Source organism: Daucus carota, chromosome 3 (genome assembly GCF_001625215.2).
Source record: "Daucus carota subsp. sativus chromosome 3, DH1 v3.0, whole genome shotgun sequence".
In the NCBI taxonomy this organism is placed as follows: Eukaryota; Viridiplantae; Streptophyta; class Magnoliopsida; order Apiales; family Apiaceae; genus Daucus; species Daucus carota.
In genome coordinates this window covers 2,413,994-2,433,896 of record NC_030383.2, presented here as the reverse complement: position 1 = coordinate 2,433,896, position 19,903 = coordinate 2,413,994, and the positions used below count along the sequence as shown (strand labels likewise).

General features: G+C 34.9%; 3 protein-coding genes across 4 annotated transcripts; 1 reads left to right on the top strand and 2 right to left on the bottom strand.

Moving 5' to 3' along the window:
- Window positions 1-612: 612 nt before the first annotated feature.
- On the top strand, window positions 613-8,979 carry LOC108214891 (dnaJ protein ERDJ2A). 2 transcript variants are annotated; one of them, XM_017387130.2, is made up of 11 exons: window positions 613-751; window positions 2,337-2,563; window positions 2,649-2,744; window positions 2,925-3,045; window positions 3,145-3,251; window positions 3,367-3,584; window positions 4,067-4,244; window positions 4,365-4,484; window positions 4,956-5,042; window positions 7,069-7,179; window positions 7,886-8,979. In XM_017387130.2, exons 2-11 carry the CDS (start codon window positions 2,378-2,380, stop codon window positions 8,708-8,710), a joined length of 2,049 nt encoding a protein of 682 aa, XP_017242619.1. In that variant the 5' UTR covers window positions 613-751; window positions 2,337-2,377; the 3' UTR covers window positions 8,711-8,979. The 2 variants fall into 2 exon arrangements, with proteins under 2 accessions (XP_017242619.1, XP_017242620.1); XM_017387131.2 differs by having other exon boundaries at window positions 669-794.
- A 250-nt stretch (window positions 8,980-9,229) lies between these two features.
- On the bottom strand, window positions 9,230-10,854 carry LOC108212044 (probable inactive receptor kinase At4g23740). Its single transcript, XM_017383775.2, has 2 exons — window positions 10,195-10,854; window positions 9,230-9,893 (listed from the first exon to the last, which is right to left on the bottom strand). Exons 1-2 carry the CDS (start codon window positions 10,700-10,702, stop codon window positions 9,340-9,342), a joined length of 1,062 nt encoding a protein of 353 aa, XP_017239264.1. The 5' UTR covers window positions 10,703-10,854; the 3' UTR covers window positions 9,230-9,339.
- Window positions 10,855-11,364: 510 nt separating this feature from the next.
- Window positions 11,365-19,392, bottom strand: LOC108211068 (uncharacterized). The gene is made up of 14 exons (XM_017382559.2): window positions 19,239-19,392; window positions 17,359-17,612; window positions 17,114-17,277; window positions 16,828-16,974; window positions 16,679-16,730; window positions 15,759-15,933; window positions 14,824-14,906; window positions 14,320-14,532; window positions 13,594-13,710; window positions 13,213-13,369; window positions 12,690-12,797; window positions 12,325-12,390; window positions 12,002-12,216; window positions 11,365-11,663 (listed from the first exon to the last, which is right to left on the bottom strand). Exons 1-14 carry the CDS (start codon window positions 19,294-19,296, stop codon window positions 11,562-11,564), a joined length of 1,911 nt encoding a protein of 636 aa, XP_017238048.1. The 5' UTR covers window positions 19,297-19,392; the 3' UTR covers window positions 11,365-11,561.
- Between the last annotated feature and the right edge of the window lie 511 nt (window positions 19,393-19,903).

Genomic DNA, 19,903 nt, shown 5'->3' with positions numbered 1-19,903 from the left:
ACATAAATAAAGTTTTTTAACTTAAAACTAAAACAATTTCAAACAGAGACACAAATACACAATTCCTAACTTAGATTAAAACATACCTGCCGGTATTATAAATCGTTATTTCTTGTAATTTAGCAAATTTTATATAACTTTTTTGTAGATTCATTTTAACAAACGCTTTTTAATTGATTATTCCTCTTTGTTTATCTTAGATTAGAACACATTAGGTTAAATTTAGACGGGGCTCATTCCTATAATTTATATATTTTTTGTTATTTGACCGGAGTAGAATATTTTAGAGTTAGATTTAGACCGGACATTCTCTTATAATTTACATATATATTATTATTTGATTTTGTGATAATACAAAAATTGATAATTTGGAAATGACAAAAAATATATAACCAGTTCACAAATTTTTCATATGTTCGCTTGCTATAATTTTGTATTGATATTCGCTTATCATGCTCATATAATATATTTTAGATCTTAAATTAAAAATATAATTATTTTTATATTGAACTGACATCATATATATTTTTTACCGAGAAATTTAAATTATAGAAAGATACTAATAATAAATATAATATAAAAAAAAGGAAAAAAAAGGAAAAAAAAATCCCTATTGCAGTGACAATTACGTTACACCTCCGGATCTGGGCTCAGCCTCCTCCTGCAGTCCTACCCTCAGTATATACCAGTATATACATACAGCTTCCAAACCTATACACACACATCTATAAAACCCCTCTTCTCTCTTCAGGTATATACACACAGTTTTCGCATACACACACAAACACACATAGGTACATATTTGTCATTAAGTTGTGAAAATCATACATATAGCTTTGTTTTGTTGATTCATGTTTATGATCAATTTTATGTGTTGTTTGATGTTAATTAGGGTTTTGTCGTGTTGATCTGAGTTATTTGATTGATTTTGTTGTTGTTTATCTCTGAATTGAATTGAATTTAGTTTTGATTACTTTTTTGCGGTTAATTAGTCGATTATACTGCGAATTTGTATGTTGTTGAGGTGTGTTTGGTTGTGGATTGTAATTTATTGGTTTACGTAGGTGGTTTTGATATGAGTCGTGTGGTGTTTCGTGGTGCGTAGATGTGTGATGAGGTTGCGGATCGATTTGATGCTTTTCACACGTGTTTTTGATGAGCAGAGTAGAAAATATGGGGAAAAGAGTAAGATAAATGTGCTTGGTCTCAGGGGATTACTGGATTATTAAAATCAATTACAATCGGAAATGTGTGGTTTGGATGTGGTTATATCGTATGAATTTATGTATTATCACATTTATGTGATTATTTGATATTGATTTAAGGTTTTGTGAAATGTGATGTTAATTTGTGTGCTAGATATCTTTTTTGGTTGGCGAAAAGAATTATTAGTTTTCCTTGCTGGTTTTTAAATGAATTATTGTGAAAAAACTTGAAATGGACTTGTCTTGTTAAGTTTGTGGTGCATTGATACGTAGTTGATATTTTGGGATGTGGATTTTGTAGTGGATTGTTCTGATGTCCTCAATTTGTGATTGCGAAAATCTTGAATATGATTTGTTTTATCAAGTTTCGTAGTGCATAGTTATGTAGTGGTTAATTGTAGCGGGTACCTTTATTTTTTTATTGAACAGTTGATTACAAATTGTGGGTAAAATAATTTAATTGGATTTTGTATATATATTCTCTTAAGGGATCATGGATGAACTGAAATCAAATCTTAATGACTCTTATAAATGTGTGCCTTATATATTGTTTTCATTACCATACTATTTCGTTGCATTCTGTTGTCAATAGGAATGAAGGCTGTGTGATTAGCTACAACTAGGTTTTGTAACTTGTTTGGGTCAGATATGGGGACTCTTGTGGTATAATGGCTAATTTTTCCATAACCATATTGTTGCTCCAAAATAACTTATTCGTGAATTTGGTACAAGTCCCATCTTTTTCTTTGGTATAATACATCCGAGAGCCATTTATGATATCAAGCCACTACATGTAGAATATCCTATGCATGATCCTTAATTTATTAACTAATGAAACTTGCTCTGATTGGTACGCTTGCTATTGTGGAGGATAAATTTTATTACATAGTTTTTGAAGAGTTTGGTATGGAAGATGGTTTGTTGCATATTAGAATATCCTATGCATGATCCTTAATTTATTAACTAATGAAACTTGCTCTGATTGTTACGCTTGCTATTATGGAGGATAAATTTTATTACATAGTTTTTGAAGAGTTTGGTATGGAAGATGGTTTGTTGCATATGATACAATAGTTACATTACAGACTTACAGTTAAATGTTATAGATGCTGATTATTTGAATTCATTTAGGTACTGTAAGCATTACACATTGACAGAGACAACATAATCTCATGGCCACCTCAGATGAAAATAGTGGATTGTTTCCGATTTTCATTTTGACAATGCTGGCGATTCCTTTAGTGCCATATACAATACTAAAATTATGCCGTGCTGCCTCAAAAAAAGCCAAGCCTATCCATTGTGAGTGTTCAGTTTGCTCTCGGTCTGGAAAGTACCGTAGATCAATATTTAAACGGGTGAGTTACTGCTCTGCAAGTGATGACTTACGTATATTAGTTACCTTTATCATATTAACCTTGTATTTTCCAATATATATTGCAGATATCAAACTTCTCAACATGCAGTAACATGACACTAGTGCTGCTCTGGGTCGTCATGGGTGTCCTTGTTTATTACATAAAAAATATGAGTCGCGAGGTAAATAAATATAAAATTGTTTTATTTTGATGGTTATCATGCTTTCATATTTTGGTTGATTATGTGCTACTGTTGCCTCTTTCTGAATATTGAGCTGGCAATGTTTCATGGAAATATACCAATTGAATGCGTTGTATGTTTAATTCAATTATGACAGCGTTTTTTATTTGTGCATGTTAGATTCAAGTATTCGAGCCATTTAGTATACTTGGGCTAGAACCCGGAGCTTCAGAATCTGAAATAAGGAAGGCCTATAGGAAGCTTTCTATACTATATCATCCTGATAAAAATCCAGATCCAGGTTTGACATATTCTGACCTACATGCTGTACTTTTTCATATTATTTTGACAGGAACTAGAGCCTTAAAATTTTAATTTAATTGGTCTTTATATTATTCAGATGCAAACAAGTATTTCGTGGAGTCCATCTCAAAGGCTTATCAAGCGTTGACAGATCCAATTTCGCGTGAGAATTTTGAAAAATATGGTCATCCTGATGGTAGACAGGTAATGTACTTTCTCATGGAACAACCTTATTAATTATTATGCATTTTGTATAGTGCTTACTTAGAGTCGCAGTTCAACGGTTTAGTGAAGTTTTTAATACCATTTCTGGGTGTAGGGGTTCCAAATGGGAATAGCTTTGCCTCAGTTCCTGCTTAATATTGATGGTGCATCCGGCGGGATACTGTTGCTTTGGATTGTAGGAGTCTGTATTCTTTTGCCCTTGGTTGTAGCTGTTGTATATCTGTCAAGGTCATCTAAATATACCGGAAATTATGTCATGCACCAGACACTGTCAGCTTATTATTACTTCATGAAGCCTTCCTTGGCCCCAAGGTATTATTCTTTATATTAGGGTGTTGAGAATTTTTTATTATATTTATAAGCTAGACATCCAATTTACTCATGTATACATATGATGTTAAATGCTTAGTAATGAATTATACTTGGTTAGATGACACGAATTTGATTTTTTGGAGACATGTAATATACGTTACCTTTATTCATGTAAGCTGGTGCATAATATTTTCTAATATAACAGGTGCTTACATTTCCTTTTGTACTTTGTTCATTATAATGTATGATGGTCCTTGTCACATACGGAATATCTTTCTCAGGTTTGTTGTATGAAACCATGTTTAAGTGTAAGAACGTTGAAAATTATGGGTGACATCGTAAATTGCACATACCTAAATGACAATTTATTCTTCTTCTGTATATGTATAGAGTACTTGTGTGGCTCTTTAAGTTGTGAATATAGGTGAGCTGGTACAGATACCTTCATAGCATTTATTTCTCTGTAATGCTGAATTTTGCAGCAAAGTCATGGATGTGTTTATTAAGGCTGCTGAATACATGGAGATTCCAGTTCGTAGGTCTGATGCTGAACCTCTTCAGAAGCTTTTTGTGGTGGTTCGAAGTGAGTTGAATTTGGACCTTAAGAACATCAAGCAAGAGCAGGCAAAGTTTTGGAAGCAGCATCCGGCCCTTGTCAAGGTAATTCATATAGAAAATCTTATTCTTTGCAAGAATTTAGCCTGTAGATTGGGATCTGGAATTGTCCTTTTGCCCTTTTATTGAACTGTACATGGTCTTATGGGATCGTTCTTATTGCAGACAGAGCTATTGGTTCAAGCCCATTTACTTCGTGATACAGCAGCTTTGTCACCAGAATTGCAGCGTGACTTTAAGCGTGTGTTGGAGCTTGCACCTCGCCTTCTTGAAGAGTTGATGAAAGTAATTTCCAAAATGTGCAATTCACAGACACACACACACACACACGTGTGTGTGTGTCTTTGAAAGTGCACCTCCAATGACTTTGATAATGGAAAGATGAATTTTGGGTGCATGCTTTATATTTCTAATTTCTATGGTTCATTTTACTAATTTAAATTTATATTGTCTTGACCATAATCGATATGATAGCTGCTGTTAGGATTCCTAGGTCATCTCTTACAATATTGGACTTAATGGCGTTCTCTTTATTTTGTGCTGTTGGCTTCTTAATACCCCAACATTCAAATTTATAAGAGCTGAAGCCTACTCGGCCTTGCTCTTATTCTATATAAGTATAAACAATCTATCTCAGCTTTTAAAATTAATTATTTAAAGAAAGTAGAGGCAGATTAAAATTAGGCGCATAGTTGAATAAACTTATGTTTAATTGTCACTGATTTTTTTTTTTTTTTTTTGCATTAATTGTCACAGATGGCTATTATACCACGCACTGCGCAGGGTCATGGTTGGCTAAGGCCTGCAGTTGGGGTCGTAGAACTTTCTCAATGCGTTATTCAGGTTTGTTACTGTTTTTTTAATATATTTTAAGTTTCTCTGTAGAACATTGTAGGTATATAGTGAAGTTTGTTTTGTGTTCTATACTTCAATATTATATTAGACCATATAGCTCCCTTGAGAATTCTAGAATAGCATTATAGTAATATGATATTCACTTCACAGTAGTTATTGACTGAATGAATGGTAATCAATGTTTGATCATTTTCAGATAATAAGAAAATCTTGAATTCCTCACAATTATGTACCATCCATTAAGCAAGGGACTGTTACTTTTCTTGTAAATTGCGTGACCTGATACATATGGGGATTGGGCGGGGGGTGGTGGTGGTGGTCATGCGCAGCTATGGCATGGATGGTAATTAAAATCACACCTGGTGGTGAAACAAAAACAAAACAGAAGTCAGTATTTACCATTACCGCACAAAGGCCCCTTCCAGTCAACTTTAGGTCTTTGTTCTCCACTCTTAAAGACCGTCTCTGGTCACCGCTTAGAGCAGGGTAAGATGTACGCAGTCATGCCCCTACCCTTAAAGTAGAGAGGCTGTTTCCGTGAAGACCTTCGGCTTAGTGCACAACAACTAAAACAGTGTGTGCTATATTAAGAATATAATACCTTAGCCCATGGTCTTCTTCACATGGGACTTACCCAAACAATTTTGATTGACACGAATGCATCTGGTAATGACTGAGCTGAACCCTTCTCTTAAAACATAACACCACAACCCTCATAATCTCTGTGAGCCACGAGACCTAGTCTCAACTACTCTAATACGCCGTCTCCAATCATTCTTATCAATGTCATATCACCCGTGAGATTTAAGGCTCCCATGTCCAAACTTAATTGATCAGCCCATGTCCGACGAGGCCGACCCCTCTTTCTCTTGCCCCGAACCGATATATGTTCTATCCTCCGAACCGGTGCTGAGTTACATTTACGCCGAACATGTCCATACCAACGTAAACGTCCCTCCCTTATCTTTTTAGAGATAGACTCAACACCTAAAAGACGTCGAAAAGTATCATTCGGTATATGATCTGTCATGGTGTTACCACAGATCCAACGCAACATACGCATTGCCCACAGATACTTAGTTTTAGAACGGCTCAGACGCAATCCATAACCCTCCAACGATATACGCCATTGTTCTAATTTCACATTAACCTCACTTCGAGACTCGGCTACTAACACAATATCATCAGCAAAAAGCATACACCAAGGAACCGGAGCTTGAATGTCACGGGTAATCACATCCAAAACAATTATAAAAAGCAAAGGGCTTAATACTGAACCTTGATAAGTGTAATTTTATCACATGTTCAAATGGATTTCTGTTTAATATTGTTAATACAAGTGTGTATTTTAACGGGGAGATGTGGTCAGTGGTTGTATTTTTGAACACCAGAAATTCAGAATCTTGCTTATAATGTTTTTTAAGAAGAGGTGAAAGATTTTACGTGTGTGTATATATCATATATGTAAAAAATAAACTTGTGTAGTTTTGATGAATGAGGCCGTGGTGAATCTTGTCATATATTTTTTAAAATGAAAGCTGATGGTGAACTTAGCTAGAGTTCAGCAGGTATACATGGCCTGGTGTCCACCACAGATGCACAAAAAGTCTGGCCCATAAGTCCGGCACAGCCCGATTGAAATAAAACCCGGACAAACCCGATTGTTATAATATACATGTATGCATGTATTTACACTTGCTACTAACTAAAAATACTTTACACATACATATATTTGTGCATTCATGACTAAACATGATTATATTTTATATTTACATGTACCATACATGAATAAATATATATTAATTACACTGGCAATTGATTAATTTATTAAAAAATCAACAAGTGAATGGAGCATGTCATGATATAGAATTTGTATATTTTGTACTAATAGCTTTGCATGTGATCATGTTATGGCATTAGTGCATAAAGGGCGTAAGGCCCTACCTCTATCTTTGGAGTGACATCTTGACTGTTATTCGTAATCACTCTTACTGTGGCAACAACAATGTTGCAGGCTGTTCCTCTTAGCGCAAAGAAAGGTGGTGGAGGTTCTCCCGAGGGCAGTGCACCTTTTTTGCAGCTACCGCATTTTAGTGAAGCTGTCATAAAGAAGATAGCACGCAAGGTGTGTCACCGCTTTATATTCATGCTTTAGGAAATGTGAATAATTGTCTGTCTTCTTATGAATGCTATTATTAGTACATTATTCAGCCATAAATGCAAGGGATATTGACCTTTTCTGTCACGGTGTTGTATTTTAAGAACCTCCTTTCCTCAAATGGTTCAATAGGATTCAACTTATAACATCTAAAACATTGATAGATAATGTACATTTCAGCTTAAGTGCTTGGTCGTGCTGTCATTTAGATTTGGACTTCATAATTAAGCCAATTATTGTCTCAACCACCTTTTTATACAATTTTGATATACCCTCTGTCACTTAATTATATAAGAAAACTTTTGGAGAATGCGTAAGATATTAGCTCAAGTAATTCATTCATCATGCCGTCAACAGTGTATTGCTGGAAATTTTACTTGCTAGTCATTATATTATTGGAATCCTGCTTTTTCGTTTCAACTTAATTTTCTTATTCATCTGCAACTATCTAAAGTCTAAACACAATTCAGTTATATGTAACTTGGCGGCACTGTTCTCCATGTAGCGTATTAATAGTATTCGGGAAATGGGTAAATTTTGTGGCACTAGGCATTTTCCTATTTAATTGTATTAGGTAACTAAATCCCTATGCACTCTTCTGTTTTCATTCTCTATTTCTACTTCTCTTAACTAAATGTATATTTCTCTTTTCTATGGTCCACCTTTTTTCCAGAAAGTGCGGTCATTTCAGGATCTACGAGATATGACCCTTCAGGACCGTGATGACCTGCTTTCTCAAGTTGCTGGTTTCACTGCTGCTCATGTTCAAGATGTCGAAAGAGTATTGGAGATGATGCCTTCCATAACGGTCGATGTTACTTGTGAGACTGAAGGTGAAGAGGGAATACAGGAGGGTGACGTTGTTACAGTTCAGGCTTGGGTCACGGTCAAACGTGGTAATGGTTTGATCGGTGCCCTCCCCCATGCCCCATACTATCCCTTTCACAAAGAAGAAAATTATTGGTTTCTGCTAGCAGATCCCAATTCAAACAATGTATGGTTTTCCCAAAAGGTCATATTCATGGATGAAGCAACAGCTATAACTGCCGCTTCGAAAGCAATTGAGGAGACAATGGAAGGTTCAGGGGCCAGTCCCAAGGAAACTAGCAAAGCTACTAAAGAAGCAATTGAGAAAGTAAAGACCGGCTCACGACTAGTGATCGGCAAATTCCAAGCACCAGCGGAAGGAAATTATAATCTGACTTCTTATCTACTTTGTGACTCATGGATCGGCTGTGACAACAGGACGAGCGTGAAAGTTAAAATCTTAAAACGAACTCGAGCTGGTACTCGCGGAGCTCACATCACAGAGGAAGGACCCATTACAGAAGATGGAGCTGAAGAAGAGGAGGAGAATGACGAGGAAGAATATGACGAGGATTATGAGAGTGAGTATAGTGAAGATGAAGAAGACGCAAGGGAAACAAATACTAAGGCTGCCGCAAATGGAAATGGCAGGCAGTCGAGTTCAGAAAGTTCAGAATCAGAAGAAGATTAAGATATTCAAGTTCACAGGTGACTGGGAAAAAAAAGAGAGGCTATTTAAGTTGTAGGTTTTAATCCCAAAGGTTCATTGAGAGCATTTCTCTTTCAATCTGTTACACCAGCTATACCTCTATACTGATTGCTCATGTACACACCCAGCTATACCTTTATGCGGATTTTGTAAACTAGAATATCATACCAAAACAAAAATTTTAAAACTTAATGTTGGACCCAAATCTTCCAAACGCTTTCAGTCAGATTGCCATAAATTTATGTTGCTCCCATCTGGGTTTATTTTTGGATCCTCCCTCTGGGAGCGAATATTTCAAGAAAAACCTTGGATCTAAAATCTATATATATATATATATATATATATATATATATATATATATATATATATATATATATATATATATATATATATATATATATATATATTAGGGGTATATTCGATTCAGATTTTATAATCTGAATCGAATATACCTTGATATTGAAAATCAAACTCAATATACTTGGATTTTTAGAAATTCGAATTAAATATATATATGGAGTTTTAAAAAACCCGAATTGATATAAAAATTTTATCCGGCACCGAACTCATTAATCATGACACTCGGAATACATTACAAGAAGATTATCCAGTCACTCGAGATCCTGAATCATCTTCACAACTTGATCCATTGAAGGCCTGGAATAAGGGTCATTTCGAAGACACAGTCTTGCAATGCCAACAAAAGCAACCACATTCGGGTTCACTTCTACCATTCTCTTATCAGGTATTCCCTCCAAGCCTTCTCTTCTTTTCTTCTCTTTTATGTACTCCCCCAAGTTTGTCACCGAAGCTTTTTTCCCTGTCACAAGCTCTAAAAGCAGTATCCCAAAGCCGTAAACATCAGACTTTTGCGTAAAAACTTTAGGAACTTTGTATTGGCTGTGTGTTAATTCAGGTGCAATTCGACCTGGATTTCTTCTTATGATTGTTGCAGGTGGTATAAGGTATGGTATCTCGTAGCTAGAAAGACGCGCAGAAAAATCAATATTGATCAAGATATTAGAAGCCTTGATCACTCCACATACAAGGGCTTTACCATTTGTTATCACTTGTTTGTGTACTGCAGCCACTGCCTTGGCTGCATCGAGTGCTATTTGCTGTCGAATCTTCCAAGTTAATGGCGTATATTGAATGCCTTCGGTTCCTACATGCAAACGCTAATTATATTTCTTACACACACGTCTTGAATTGACAAGATTCGAATCCTTGACATCCCGTGGGAGGAGCGAGAGGATATTAGAAATGAGAAGTTAGAAAAAAAGCGAGACCGACAAGATTCGAACCCTTGGCATCCCGTAAGAGGAGCGAGGGCAATATCAGAAATGAGAAGTTAGAAAAAAACCTGACTGACAAGATTCGAACCTTTGGCATCCCGTAAGAGTAGCAAGGGCAATACCAGAAATGAGAAGATAGGAAAAAAAAAAGACTGTCGTTAAAAGACTAACCATGTAGAAGCTCCTCCAGACTCCCTAAACAGAAGTACTCATGCACAACAAATGCTTCCCCGCCATACCAGAAACTAAAGATCGGTTTCGAGATTGAATCATTTCGCAGACCTCCAAAAAACTTGATCCAGAACTCGAAATCATCAGAACTAGCCACCTCCTTCCGTATCTTCCTGATAGTAACTGTAGAGCCAAATTTGTGCACAGCCTTATATAAAGTCCCTAGTGTCCCCTCCCCGAGCCTAGGTTTCGGAATTTGAGCCAGCTCTGAAGGATCATACTTCTCTAGAACAGCTTCATCACCAAATATCACCCTTATGGGGCGTGACACTGTGACTTGCAGCAATGACACAGGACTTTCATCGGTTTGTTTCTCGTGATCTGCATCTCCTTTTGGTCTCACCTTGTAATATTCTTCGAGCTTCAACCTGATCTTCCTGTAACCGCAGCAGACCACCAGCACCAATAGGAAAATCAAGAACAAGTAATTGGCCTGAAATTCTACCATATTCGGGATTCTGATAAGCTTTTTCTGCGGTGCATTCTTGACAGGATCAAAGAAAGGAGAAAGGAATCGGAATGATAATCAGTTGCTTAGTTTCACATGAATCTTTGGAATCTTCATCCAAGTTGATGTAAAGAACTTGTTAATGTCAATAGAATGTTGTGAACTCTGTATTTAAATATTGTTGCATAGTACTAAGAATATTATGTCTTTTATTTTATGTTGCATTGTTCTATTTATGATCTGGTTTTGCAATTGCCGCTAAAAATAAACTTTATAGATTAAACAAGCACTATAATATATTAGCATAGTTATCGCTAATAACCAACTTATATGTTCATTAGTCTAGTTTGGTCTATGATACAATCTCTCACAAGATATTATATTCGAGACGATGCGATGAAACAAGATTTGACCTATTCCCTGATAATGTGCAGAGTACTGGATACGCTAGTTATCATCGAGTGATGGAGATGAAGGACCATGTAGCCTCTACTGCAGACTGCAGCAGGTGCAACTGAAATGTTTAAGCATAGCAAGATCCTAGTTCCAATCAGAGGATTCAAAGAACTCGGAGAAATGCTAATGAAGATGAAAATGAAAGATCAGGATGTACAAGTACAAACTCAGTGGAAAACGAAACTAGCAGGACAGTGGGGGCAATATGAGTACTGAATTCAGGGAAATATATGAGATTTCTTTAGGGCACATCATTTTCTGACTTACTGCCTGTAAAATCACGTAGACAGTGTTTCACAGTATGCTAGACCTATAGCTACAATAGACAGAAGTATTAGAAAACCCTTATCTTCAAAGACTGCAGCAATACATCGTGTAGCTATCAACCAAGGGTTTTGAAGGTTCATCTATGTCCAAAGTACATTTGTTCAGTCTGGGTTGCAGCGCTGACAACTGCATCCCACCATTCAGCGCTTTCTTCATACATTTGATCCAATGTAACATCCTGTTGGGAAAATGAGAGAAATATTAGAATCTTAAAAAACACACATACAACTTTAGCTATAAACCTAGGCTCATTAATAATATTCAAAGATACGTATTGTTTAGCACCACCTGCACTCTCAAATCTTACTCATCCTGGTTTCATATATGTCCTGGAGAGCTTTGTGCTCTGTTCAAAATTTTTATAGGATGCAAGTTTTTGATATACTTTTTAAGAAAATCCGGACTGTAACAATTTAGCTATAGGAAGAAGTTTTAGCAATAGAACTCAAGATGAAGATAACACTGGAAGATATATATTGGACCGTTAAAAGCTGACTGAGGACAAGAAAGACTAACCCCAAAATCTAGTGCCCTTTTCTCAACCTGTTCTGCAAAGTTTACGGCTTCAAGCAACCAACCATCTTTCATGCAGCTATCCACACTGCTTGTACTACTGTAATCTGTATTATGCTCCTGGATTTCCTGGATATCATTATGCTTCACAGGCTTGAAAAAAATTGTAGTATCAGGTACAATCTCTTCAGGTACTGGACGCAATGGAGACCGGTAACCTGGTATGAATACCATCAGCCAAGTTAACTTAAAGTGGCTTATATTTTTGCGAGATGTAATAATATCACTAATAATACGAAGACCCTGGACAATATAGTACTTCATACCTCTGCAATCTGGATCATGACATTTTTGATAGTAAGCGGCTCTTCTTAGGTCAACAACATATATCACTGAAAAAATTTGGAAAATTTGACAAATCCTGTTGTTGAAGTATGTCTATAGACTGCAATACTTATATAAGCTCATGAAAGTTGTGCATTGTATTTGTCAAAAGTTTGAACTTTTAACCAACTGTAGGTATCTATGTAGTTTGAAAAGATGAAGTTACTTGGGATGTCATAATATACAAGTGAATTTACTTCAACCAATGTGTACAAAACCAAATAGGTACTGGATTGTTCACACTGCACCTGAATCAGTACCGACTGCAATGAACTAGAAGGGGTAAGGTAAAAGTTTTATTGGTTACCGTGATTGCTTTTGTGCTGTCTACCAATTCGTTCGCAGTATCTATTTCGCAACATGTTATACACCATAACCCCATACTCCGAAAACCAATACCAACTCTGAATTTTTCCTGAAAAGAAGAAATAATTGAGCAGTCAATACGAAATAGAATACAAACAGCTGGAAGTCAAACCTGATGTGGAAAATGTAAAAAGGGGAATTCATGATTTCTAATTCAGCAGAAACAGATTATTTTGCCTCAAGAAGAACAATGAGAGAAACATTATAAGGTAAAACCTTGCATAACTTAAAAAACTAAAAGCAAATGCACATAGAATAAACAAACAGGAAAACAAAATTATTGTGCGTGGTTTTGTAAAACAAGGAACAAGCTTCTTTCTCCAGCACTGCATGTTTATGTTATTCTATAAATGGTTGCTTGGTCAATGAATAGATTCAAAGTGAAAAGGCAAAAGTGAGAATATATAAACGAAATTATGCATTTGAAGATTAGATATAAATAATTCAAATCCACTAATTACCACCTGAAACACTTCCTGAGGACGCAAGCGATTCTACAAACATATCCAAAACTGGAAATGGTGATTTCCCCATCAGGAAAGTCCTTGAAGCATCAGTTGTGCAAGAATTTGAAAAAAGATCTCTTGCGACTCCATAATCTTTGTAAGAGTTTTTATTCATCTGCAATCCAATGACATTATTTTTAAACAAAACAAAATCAGAATTTTGGAGACAATACACATGTTCCCGAATAAACCATCCTTCAACATTTAAGCGACAACATGACCCCTCAATCCAACAGAACCTCTTAGCAAAAATTAAGCAACTTGCAACAATTTCAATAGTGTAAAGGAGGAAAACATACATCTTATAAAAAAAATTTATTCTAGAGTAACATTAGTTACCTCTGTATCAAATTGTAGAGCCTTTATGCAATCCATATCCACTTTGCATATTAATAGCTTTTCGCAGTCAACATCCATGTTGCAGATCAAAGATGCCATGAACACATCTTCCTCACTCTGTTGTAAGAGCATTTCAGTTATCAAAGTCAAAGGCCTTACACTTATGAAATATAATAGCAAGATAAATTTTTCAAAGTGATAGTATAAAGTATGATAAAAACGTGAAGACATTACATATAAGACTCTCTCTCGTTATTAAACTATACAACATATTAATAGATGTATTGTATAGAGGAGTAAAAGTTCATAAAAAAGAAAAGCTATAGTGGGACAGACACACAAGCATCTTCCACAACAATAATCCATTTAAATGTCTGCGTGATGGGCAATGCAATAATCAATTACATGCATCTTCAAAGGGGTTGTGGTTTTTTTATATGTAACGTAATTAAATTCGTGACTAGAGTGAACTTTTTATAGTAAAAACATCATCCTTGATTTGAAAAGTAATGTGATGCTGAAAGGCTCAAAAAATTGGTACATGACCATGGAGTATATGCAACACAGAGATTGAGATGATAACTTTTTATAGTAAAAACATCATCCTGCACTAATTGACCGACAACTTTATAAATGTAAAAATGCAAACAAATATAAGCTCCCTAACCATCGAGGAAAACTCCAAGAGAGGATGCATCAAACTCAAGTCTGAGTTAAGTATCATACCATGTCCCTGCATTTGAAACGTCCAGTAGGTAGAAGTACAGAACTCTTCCCTGCTTTAGAAGATAGTGGTAGACGAAAGCAACGATTTCTAGAATAGACAGCAGTATCAATAAAAAGCTGGCTAGGGGCATCCGATGAGCTAGAATCTTTACAGATAAGCAAATTTTCAAATCTTCTATCACTTTCCTTCGCCTTTTGTATCCGTGAGCATATCTGAATATGTTTAAGAAGTGTACTAATCAAAGCAGAATACACAACCCACACACCAGAACTCCAGAAGTTGTGAAACAGATGAAGCAGCATAAGTTTTTACTTGGACAGGGAAGTACCAAGTCACTGAGTTTGGTAATAAACTGTAAAAGTTATTTAATATGCAGTAGGTCACAAGAATGCAGAAAATTGTTATATCATACCTTATTGCTTCCTAGATCTTAACCAAGTCTAATTTAAGTGCTTGTGGTTGCTCAGTATGTTAAATATATTTATAATATTCAACTGATTTACCTCAGCAACGAATGCACCTGCATGTGTGTTGTTCTTAAAAGCAATATGGGGCAAGCGGATGATCAGATGGCGAGAAAATTTTTCTGTCATTAATATCATAGGAAAATTAGATTACAAACTCATGATGCATTAAACACCTATTTATAATCACTAAACATGAACACCTTGTATTAAATCATCAGATAGCGTCGGCATATGCTGACCACTCTTCTAAGAGCTTTGAAGGTATGTTATGCATAAATTTTTTGACTCAAGACATAAAAAAATATTATAAAAATTATAATTCAACTCTTTAATCATGTAACTGTTGATCTAAGTGAACTGTCTCGAAAACTTTTATCTGAGTGAAACTGTGTGTATATTTAGGTAGATTTACACAGTGAATTATGTTACTTTTCATTCTTATATATTTTGATTTGATTGATGAATACTGATTTTGAAAAACTTGATCCGGGGGTGTAAATCATTGAGATATGCAACATATTAGTTAAAAAAAGGCTTAAAAATAACACACTCTATCAATATGTCACGAAGATATGATGTATCTGGGAAATCAGTTACTAGTAGTTATAACAAATTCGAATAGTACGCGAATATAAGTGATATTAATGATGCAGTTTGACAGAATGAGATTAAATGGATATACCAATGTCCAGAATTTAGAATATAAGAGTTTTATCTGATGACCGACCTGATCTTGTATTAAGGATACACAAATTTCAAACAAATCAGAGAAAATGATATTCATATAGTCCTGACTCAAACCTGAGAATCTGGTTGGGTAAAGATTGCATCATGACGCTTGGAGCCATGTGAGTCAAAAGTAAAAAATAGGCAGCAAATACAAAACAAATGCCTCAATGGAACCAAAGAAAGTAAGGTTTCTCATAACAGAATTCTATATAAGATTGTATTAGCTTATTTGCTAAACATACCTTGCGTTGACGAATCAAGTTCAACCACCCAATCATTGTCTCCTTCAATAGAGTACTTCGTGTTAAAGGCATCGAAAACTGCTGATAACAGAAGATCAACCATCTCTTCACCATTTTTGTTTGCATTTTCTTGCTTATTGAATTCCAAATCAAAATAAAGATGGCATGGCAATCCCTGGCCACAAACATAAACATAAACAACTATGTTTTTCAGAAACCCCATCTCAACATAAGAACAAAACTCATGACTTGCACTCTTTACTGCACTATTATATACACATAACATATATATGTTTCAAACTCACATACACAAGAATAATTTAGCAGCTACAAAACAAATTTGACACAGTTGAAGCAAGAAATGAGGAACTGAAATAAAAGAATGACTAACTAGAGGACATTGTAAACTAAAACGATTGACAAGCATAAGGAGATCCGCATAGTTTATGCACCAAGGTTTCCGGGAAAAAGGATTCTCATTGACTGTCCAAAACAGATTCTTAAGTAACAACAATATCCCTCTCTAGAATTGTCAATGCAAAAGTAACACATGTATGCTGAACTTAGATTTTACAAAGAATGTTAAATATTCCCTCCCTCTAGAAGCAGTGAAGCAGTGACTGTTCTTCTTCTTTCTTGACTTTAAGTATATGAATGTAAGGGTTTGTGCATGACACAATTAAAAAACCCAGTTTTGAAAAACGAGAACAAGGAAGCTGGCACTCATCAACCAGTCCATATACAGTCAGTTGGATAGCACAACATGCACTAACTTATACAAAGTTACAGTAAAAAAAAAGAAGCATAATCACTAAAAAAAAAGAGTCAAAAAGATAATATCATATCCAAAAATGAAAGTGATACAAGAGGTTGATTATTGAAGACGAAGAATGTAAAAAAGATAGAATGTAGATGGTTACCTCCTGAATCACTTCATAATGATGACGATATTTAGGATTCATGTTTTTGTACCTAAAATTCGACGACAACACTAATTAAGAAACATATAAGCAAAGGCAATCACAAGTGACTGCCTTACTGAAAATATCAAAAAAAGAAACTAAAGAACCTTCGCCAAAATTCCTTATAGCTTGAAACAAGAAACCTCCTTTGACCATTTAAATGGTCTTGGTAGCTAAAAATATGAACATTGTTATACTCTTTTGCAAACTTCATAGCATCCTCCTGTCTAGGGAATGTAGCCCAAATTTCCTTCCTGACAAATTATTGTGCAATGTAAGAACCGATAAACAAAAACTAAATTATTGTGCAATGTTAGAATTGATAAACAAAAACTAAGCAATATATGCACGATAAACAGAAAGGGTAGGATCGCAATTATGCACTGTACGTACTTTAATGTATTTTGCTCACTGAGATCACGACGAATCTCATATAGTAATCGCAACAAACTAGTTGGTCGTTTTGGTGGCACCCCATTTGGAGAACCGTAAAATACAAGCGGAGAGAACCGCCGACCATTGTTAAACTCATTTTGCTTAACTGCTGATGAATCAATCTGAAGCAAATCAAGCAATGATGAATAAGAACTCAAACTAAAAATAGTAGATAAGGAACAAGGAAAAGAGAAAATCTTTACTTTCTGAATGCAGAGCTTTTTTTGTTTAACAGATGTAGTATTTACAGATGATACTGAAGATGGACCATCTGAATGGCTCAGTGGTTCTTGAACTGAGCTAGTTTGCTTTGGCCTGCGTTTCTTTTTTTGTTTAACAGATGGGGTATTTACAGATGATACTGAAGATGGACCATCTGAATGGTTCAGTGGTTCTTGAACTGAGCTAGTTTGCTTTGGCCTGCGTTTGCTCTTTTTAATTTCTCTGAAAGCAGATTCTGTGGTGCAGAAAATCAAATGATATAATTATAAAAGTGAAATTGATTACTAAAAACAGAAACCTGTGATAAACTCCACTTGTTCATCCTTTATATTTCTTGCATTTAAAGAAAATACAGGAGGACAAATAATGTTGCAGGTAATTTCCCATTCAACCAATAAAGGTATAATAATATTCATCCTATGTACTCAACCCAGATGTAGGAAACTATTCCCAGCAAACCAAAAGCCAAAAACAAGAAGAGAATGTTGTCAGCAAGCCAAGAGGCTACACCAGCAATAAGCTCAATACTATGAACACAAAGTGAAAAGAAAGAAAACAGCTAAGACAAAAAAGCCAAATCACATGTAACATAATTATGATAAAAGTCACAAAAGAGCAACATATAACTGGACTGCTTTCGGTCTATGGTGTATTATTATCAATTATGCACTAATTAGGGGTGCCCATGGGTTATCAAAACCCGCCCAAACCGATCTAACCGACCCAACTCAACCCTAAACCAACCGAAAATATTTAACCCGAATTTTGATTGGGTTGAAAATTATTAAAACCGATTTAAATGGGTTGGGTTAGGGTTTTGCCTATAACCCGCCCATTCTAACCCGACCCGCATATTTTATTTAATTTTAATATATTTTATTTGTTTTTATTGAAACAATTTTAGGTTTCTTTCTATCTAAACTAACATTATATCACATATTACTTAAATTCATAATAAATGCGTGAAACGATTTCTAATTTGAACGAATCATGAGTTCCGCTTAATAAGAACTAAGCTATTGGCAAACAAACTTGATAATGAGCTCAACTTGTCTTGAAAAGATTGTGAAGGTTAATAAGAACTAAGCTATTGCCAAACAAACTCGATGATGAGCTCAACTTTTCTTGAAAAAATGTGAAATTACAAAACTAAGTGATCTTATCTCGCACTCATTTTCTAGTAACCTATTCTACCCAACCCAAACCGACCCAACCCGAAATAAAATCTAACCGACCCAACCCGATGAATTTTAAACCGAACTTTAGTTGGGTTAAAAATTAAAATAACCGAACTAATTGGGTTGGGTTAGGATTTAACATATAACCCGCCCAACCCGACCCGTGGGCACCCCTAGCACTAATGCTAGCCTCTAACACCCAAAACATACGTAATTCTTATAGCCCTTTATACAATCCAATACTCTCAGTAGCACACGACTATTACTTTTTTGAAAGAGTGAATTACAAGGTCCATCATAAGCAAAGTCCTGAACTTTTCACAAATAATCACAATAATTTACCAAGATTCAACAAAATTAGTCTTTTTTATCATATACAAATTTCTTACAAATCAAGTGAACAAATTTAAACACCTGCCCAATTCCAAAAAGACACATTTATCTCACATCGAAGCTATATATATATAAACACACATAGCTTTTACAAACAAACAAATAACTAAATCACCGCATCCATTATCAAAAAGTTTTAAGCTTTCCGTAAATTAACATATGACATACGAATCTTTAAAGAACAAGTGCGAATATGGGTCCAATTACATTTATTCCACAGCAAATCTCTACATTCATAAACACATATAGATAGAAATAGAACTCCGCAAGAGAAAGAAAAGTGGAGTTACTAGGTGGGGAGACGCCGCATTTGAAACACTCAAACAAACGATCAACATCATCGGCCATCGTCGTAGGTTGTGATTCTAAGATTTAGGAGTGTAAGAATATGACTGTTGAGGGCGGGAATTTGAATTTCTTATGTTTAATGGTTGGGGGCTTGGGCTTGGGCCACGGGCTAAAATTATTTATCTCATTTGCTATTTTTATTTATCTCAGTTTCAAATTACATGTCCATTTTGAGAAAAAAAAAATGTATTAAGTCATTAATTGAACATAATATGTGGTGTATGGTTCATCTTGCAAATAGAAGTTAGTAATATGTGATGGAAATAGAAGTTAGCTATATGTGATGGAGAGTTGATTTGGTAAATATAAATTTACATTGAAAGTTGGAATGGACAACTATTTTGAAATAAATTTTTTTTACTAAAATGGACATGTATTTTGAAACGGAGGAGTATTCTGTATCTATATAAAGTGATTGTTATGCTAATTTTAATTATATATTTTTTAAAATATATACATTTTGAACTTGTAGTCAAAATAAATTTATAACGTAAATGATATTGTTAACATATTTTTTTCGATTTTAAGTTAACTAGCCAATTTTACATATAGATATAAAATAATTTTATCACACACTATAATTAAATAATAAATATTTTATAAATAA

Bases quoted from the DNA above. Each gene is read 5' to 3' on its own strand.
- LOC108214891 (XM_017387130.2), top strand. From the start codon at position 2,378: ATGGCCACCTCAGATGAAAATAGTGGATTGTTTCCGATTTTCATTTTG. The intron at 3,046-3,144 runs GTTTGACATATT...TATATTATTCAG, and splicing joins TGATAAAAATCCAGATCCAG to ATGCAAACAAGTATTTCGTG. The intron at 7,180-7,885 runs GTGTGTCACCGC...CCTTTTTTCCAG, and splicing joins TAAAGAAGATAGCACGCAAG to AAAGTGCGGTCATTTCAGGA.
- LOC108211068 (XM_017382559.2), bottom strand. From the start codon at position 19,296: ATGGCCGATGATGTTGATCGTTTGTTTGAGTGTTTCAAATGCGGCGTC. The intron at 17,613-19,238 runs GTAACTCCACTT...TCTGCACCACAG, and splicing joins ATGCGGCGTCTCCCCACCTA to AATCTGCTTTCAGAGAAATT. The intron at 12,391-12,689 runs GTAACCAATAAA...AAATTTTTTCAG, and splicing joins ACAGCACAAAAGCAATCACG to TGATATATGTTGTTGACCTA.
- LOC108212044 (XM_017383775.2), bottom strand. From the start codon at position 10,702: ATGGTAGAATTTCAGGCCAATTACTTGTTCTTGATTTTCCTATTGGTG. The intron at 9,894-10,194 runs GTTAGTCTTTTA...GTTTGCATGTAG, and splicing joins TCTGGAGGAGCTTCTACATG to GAACCGAAGGCATTCAATAT.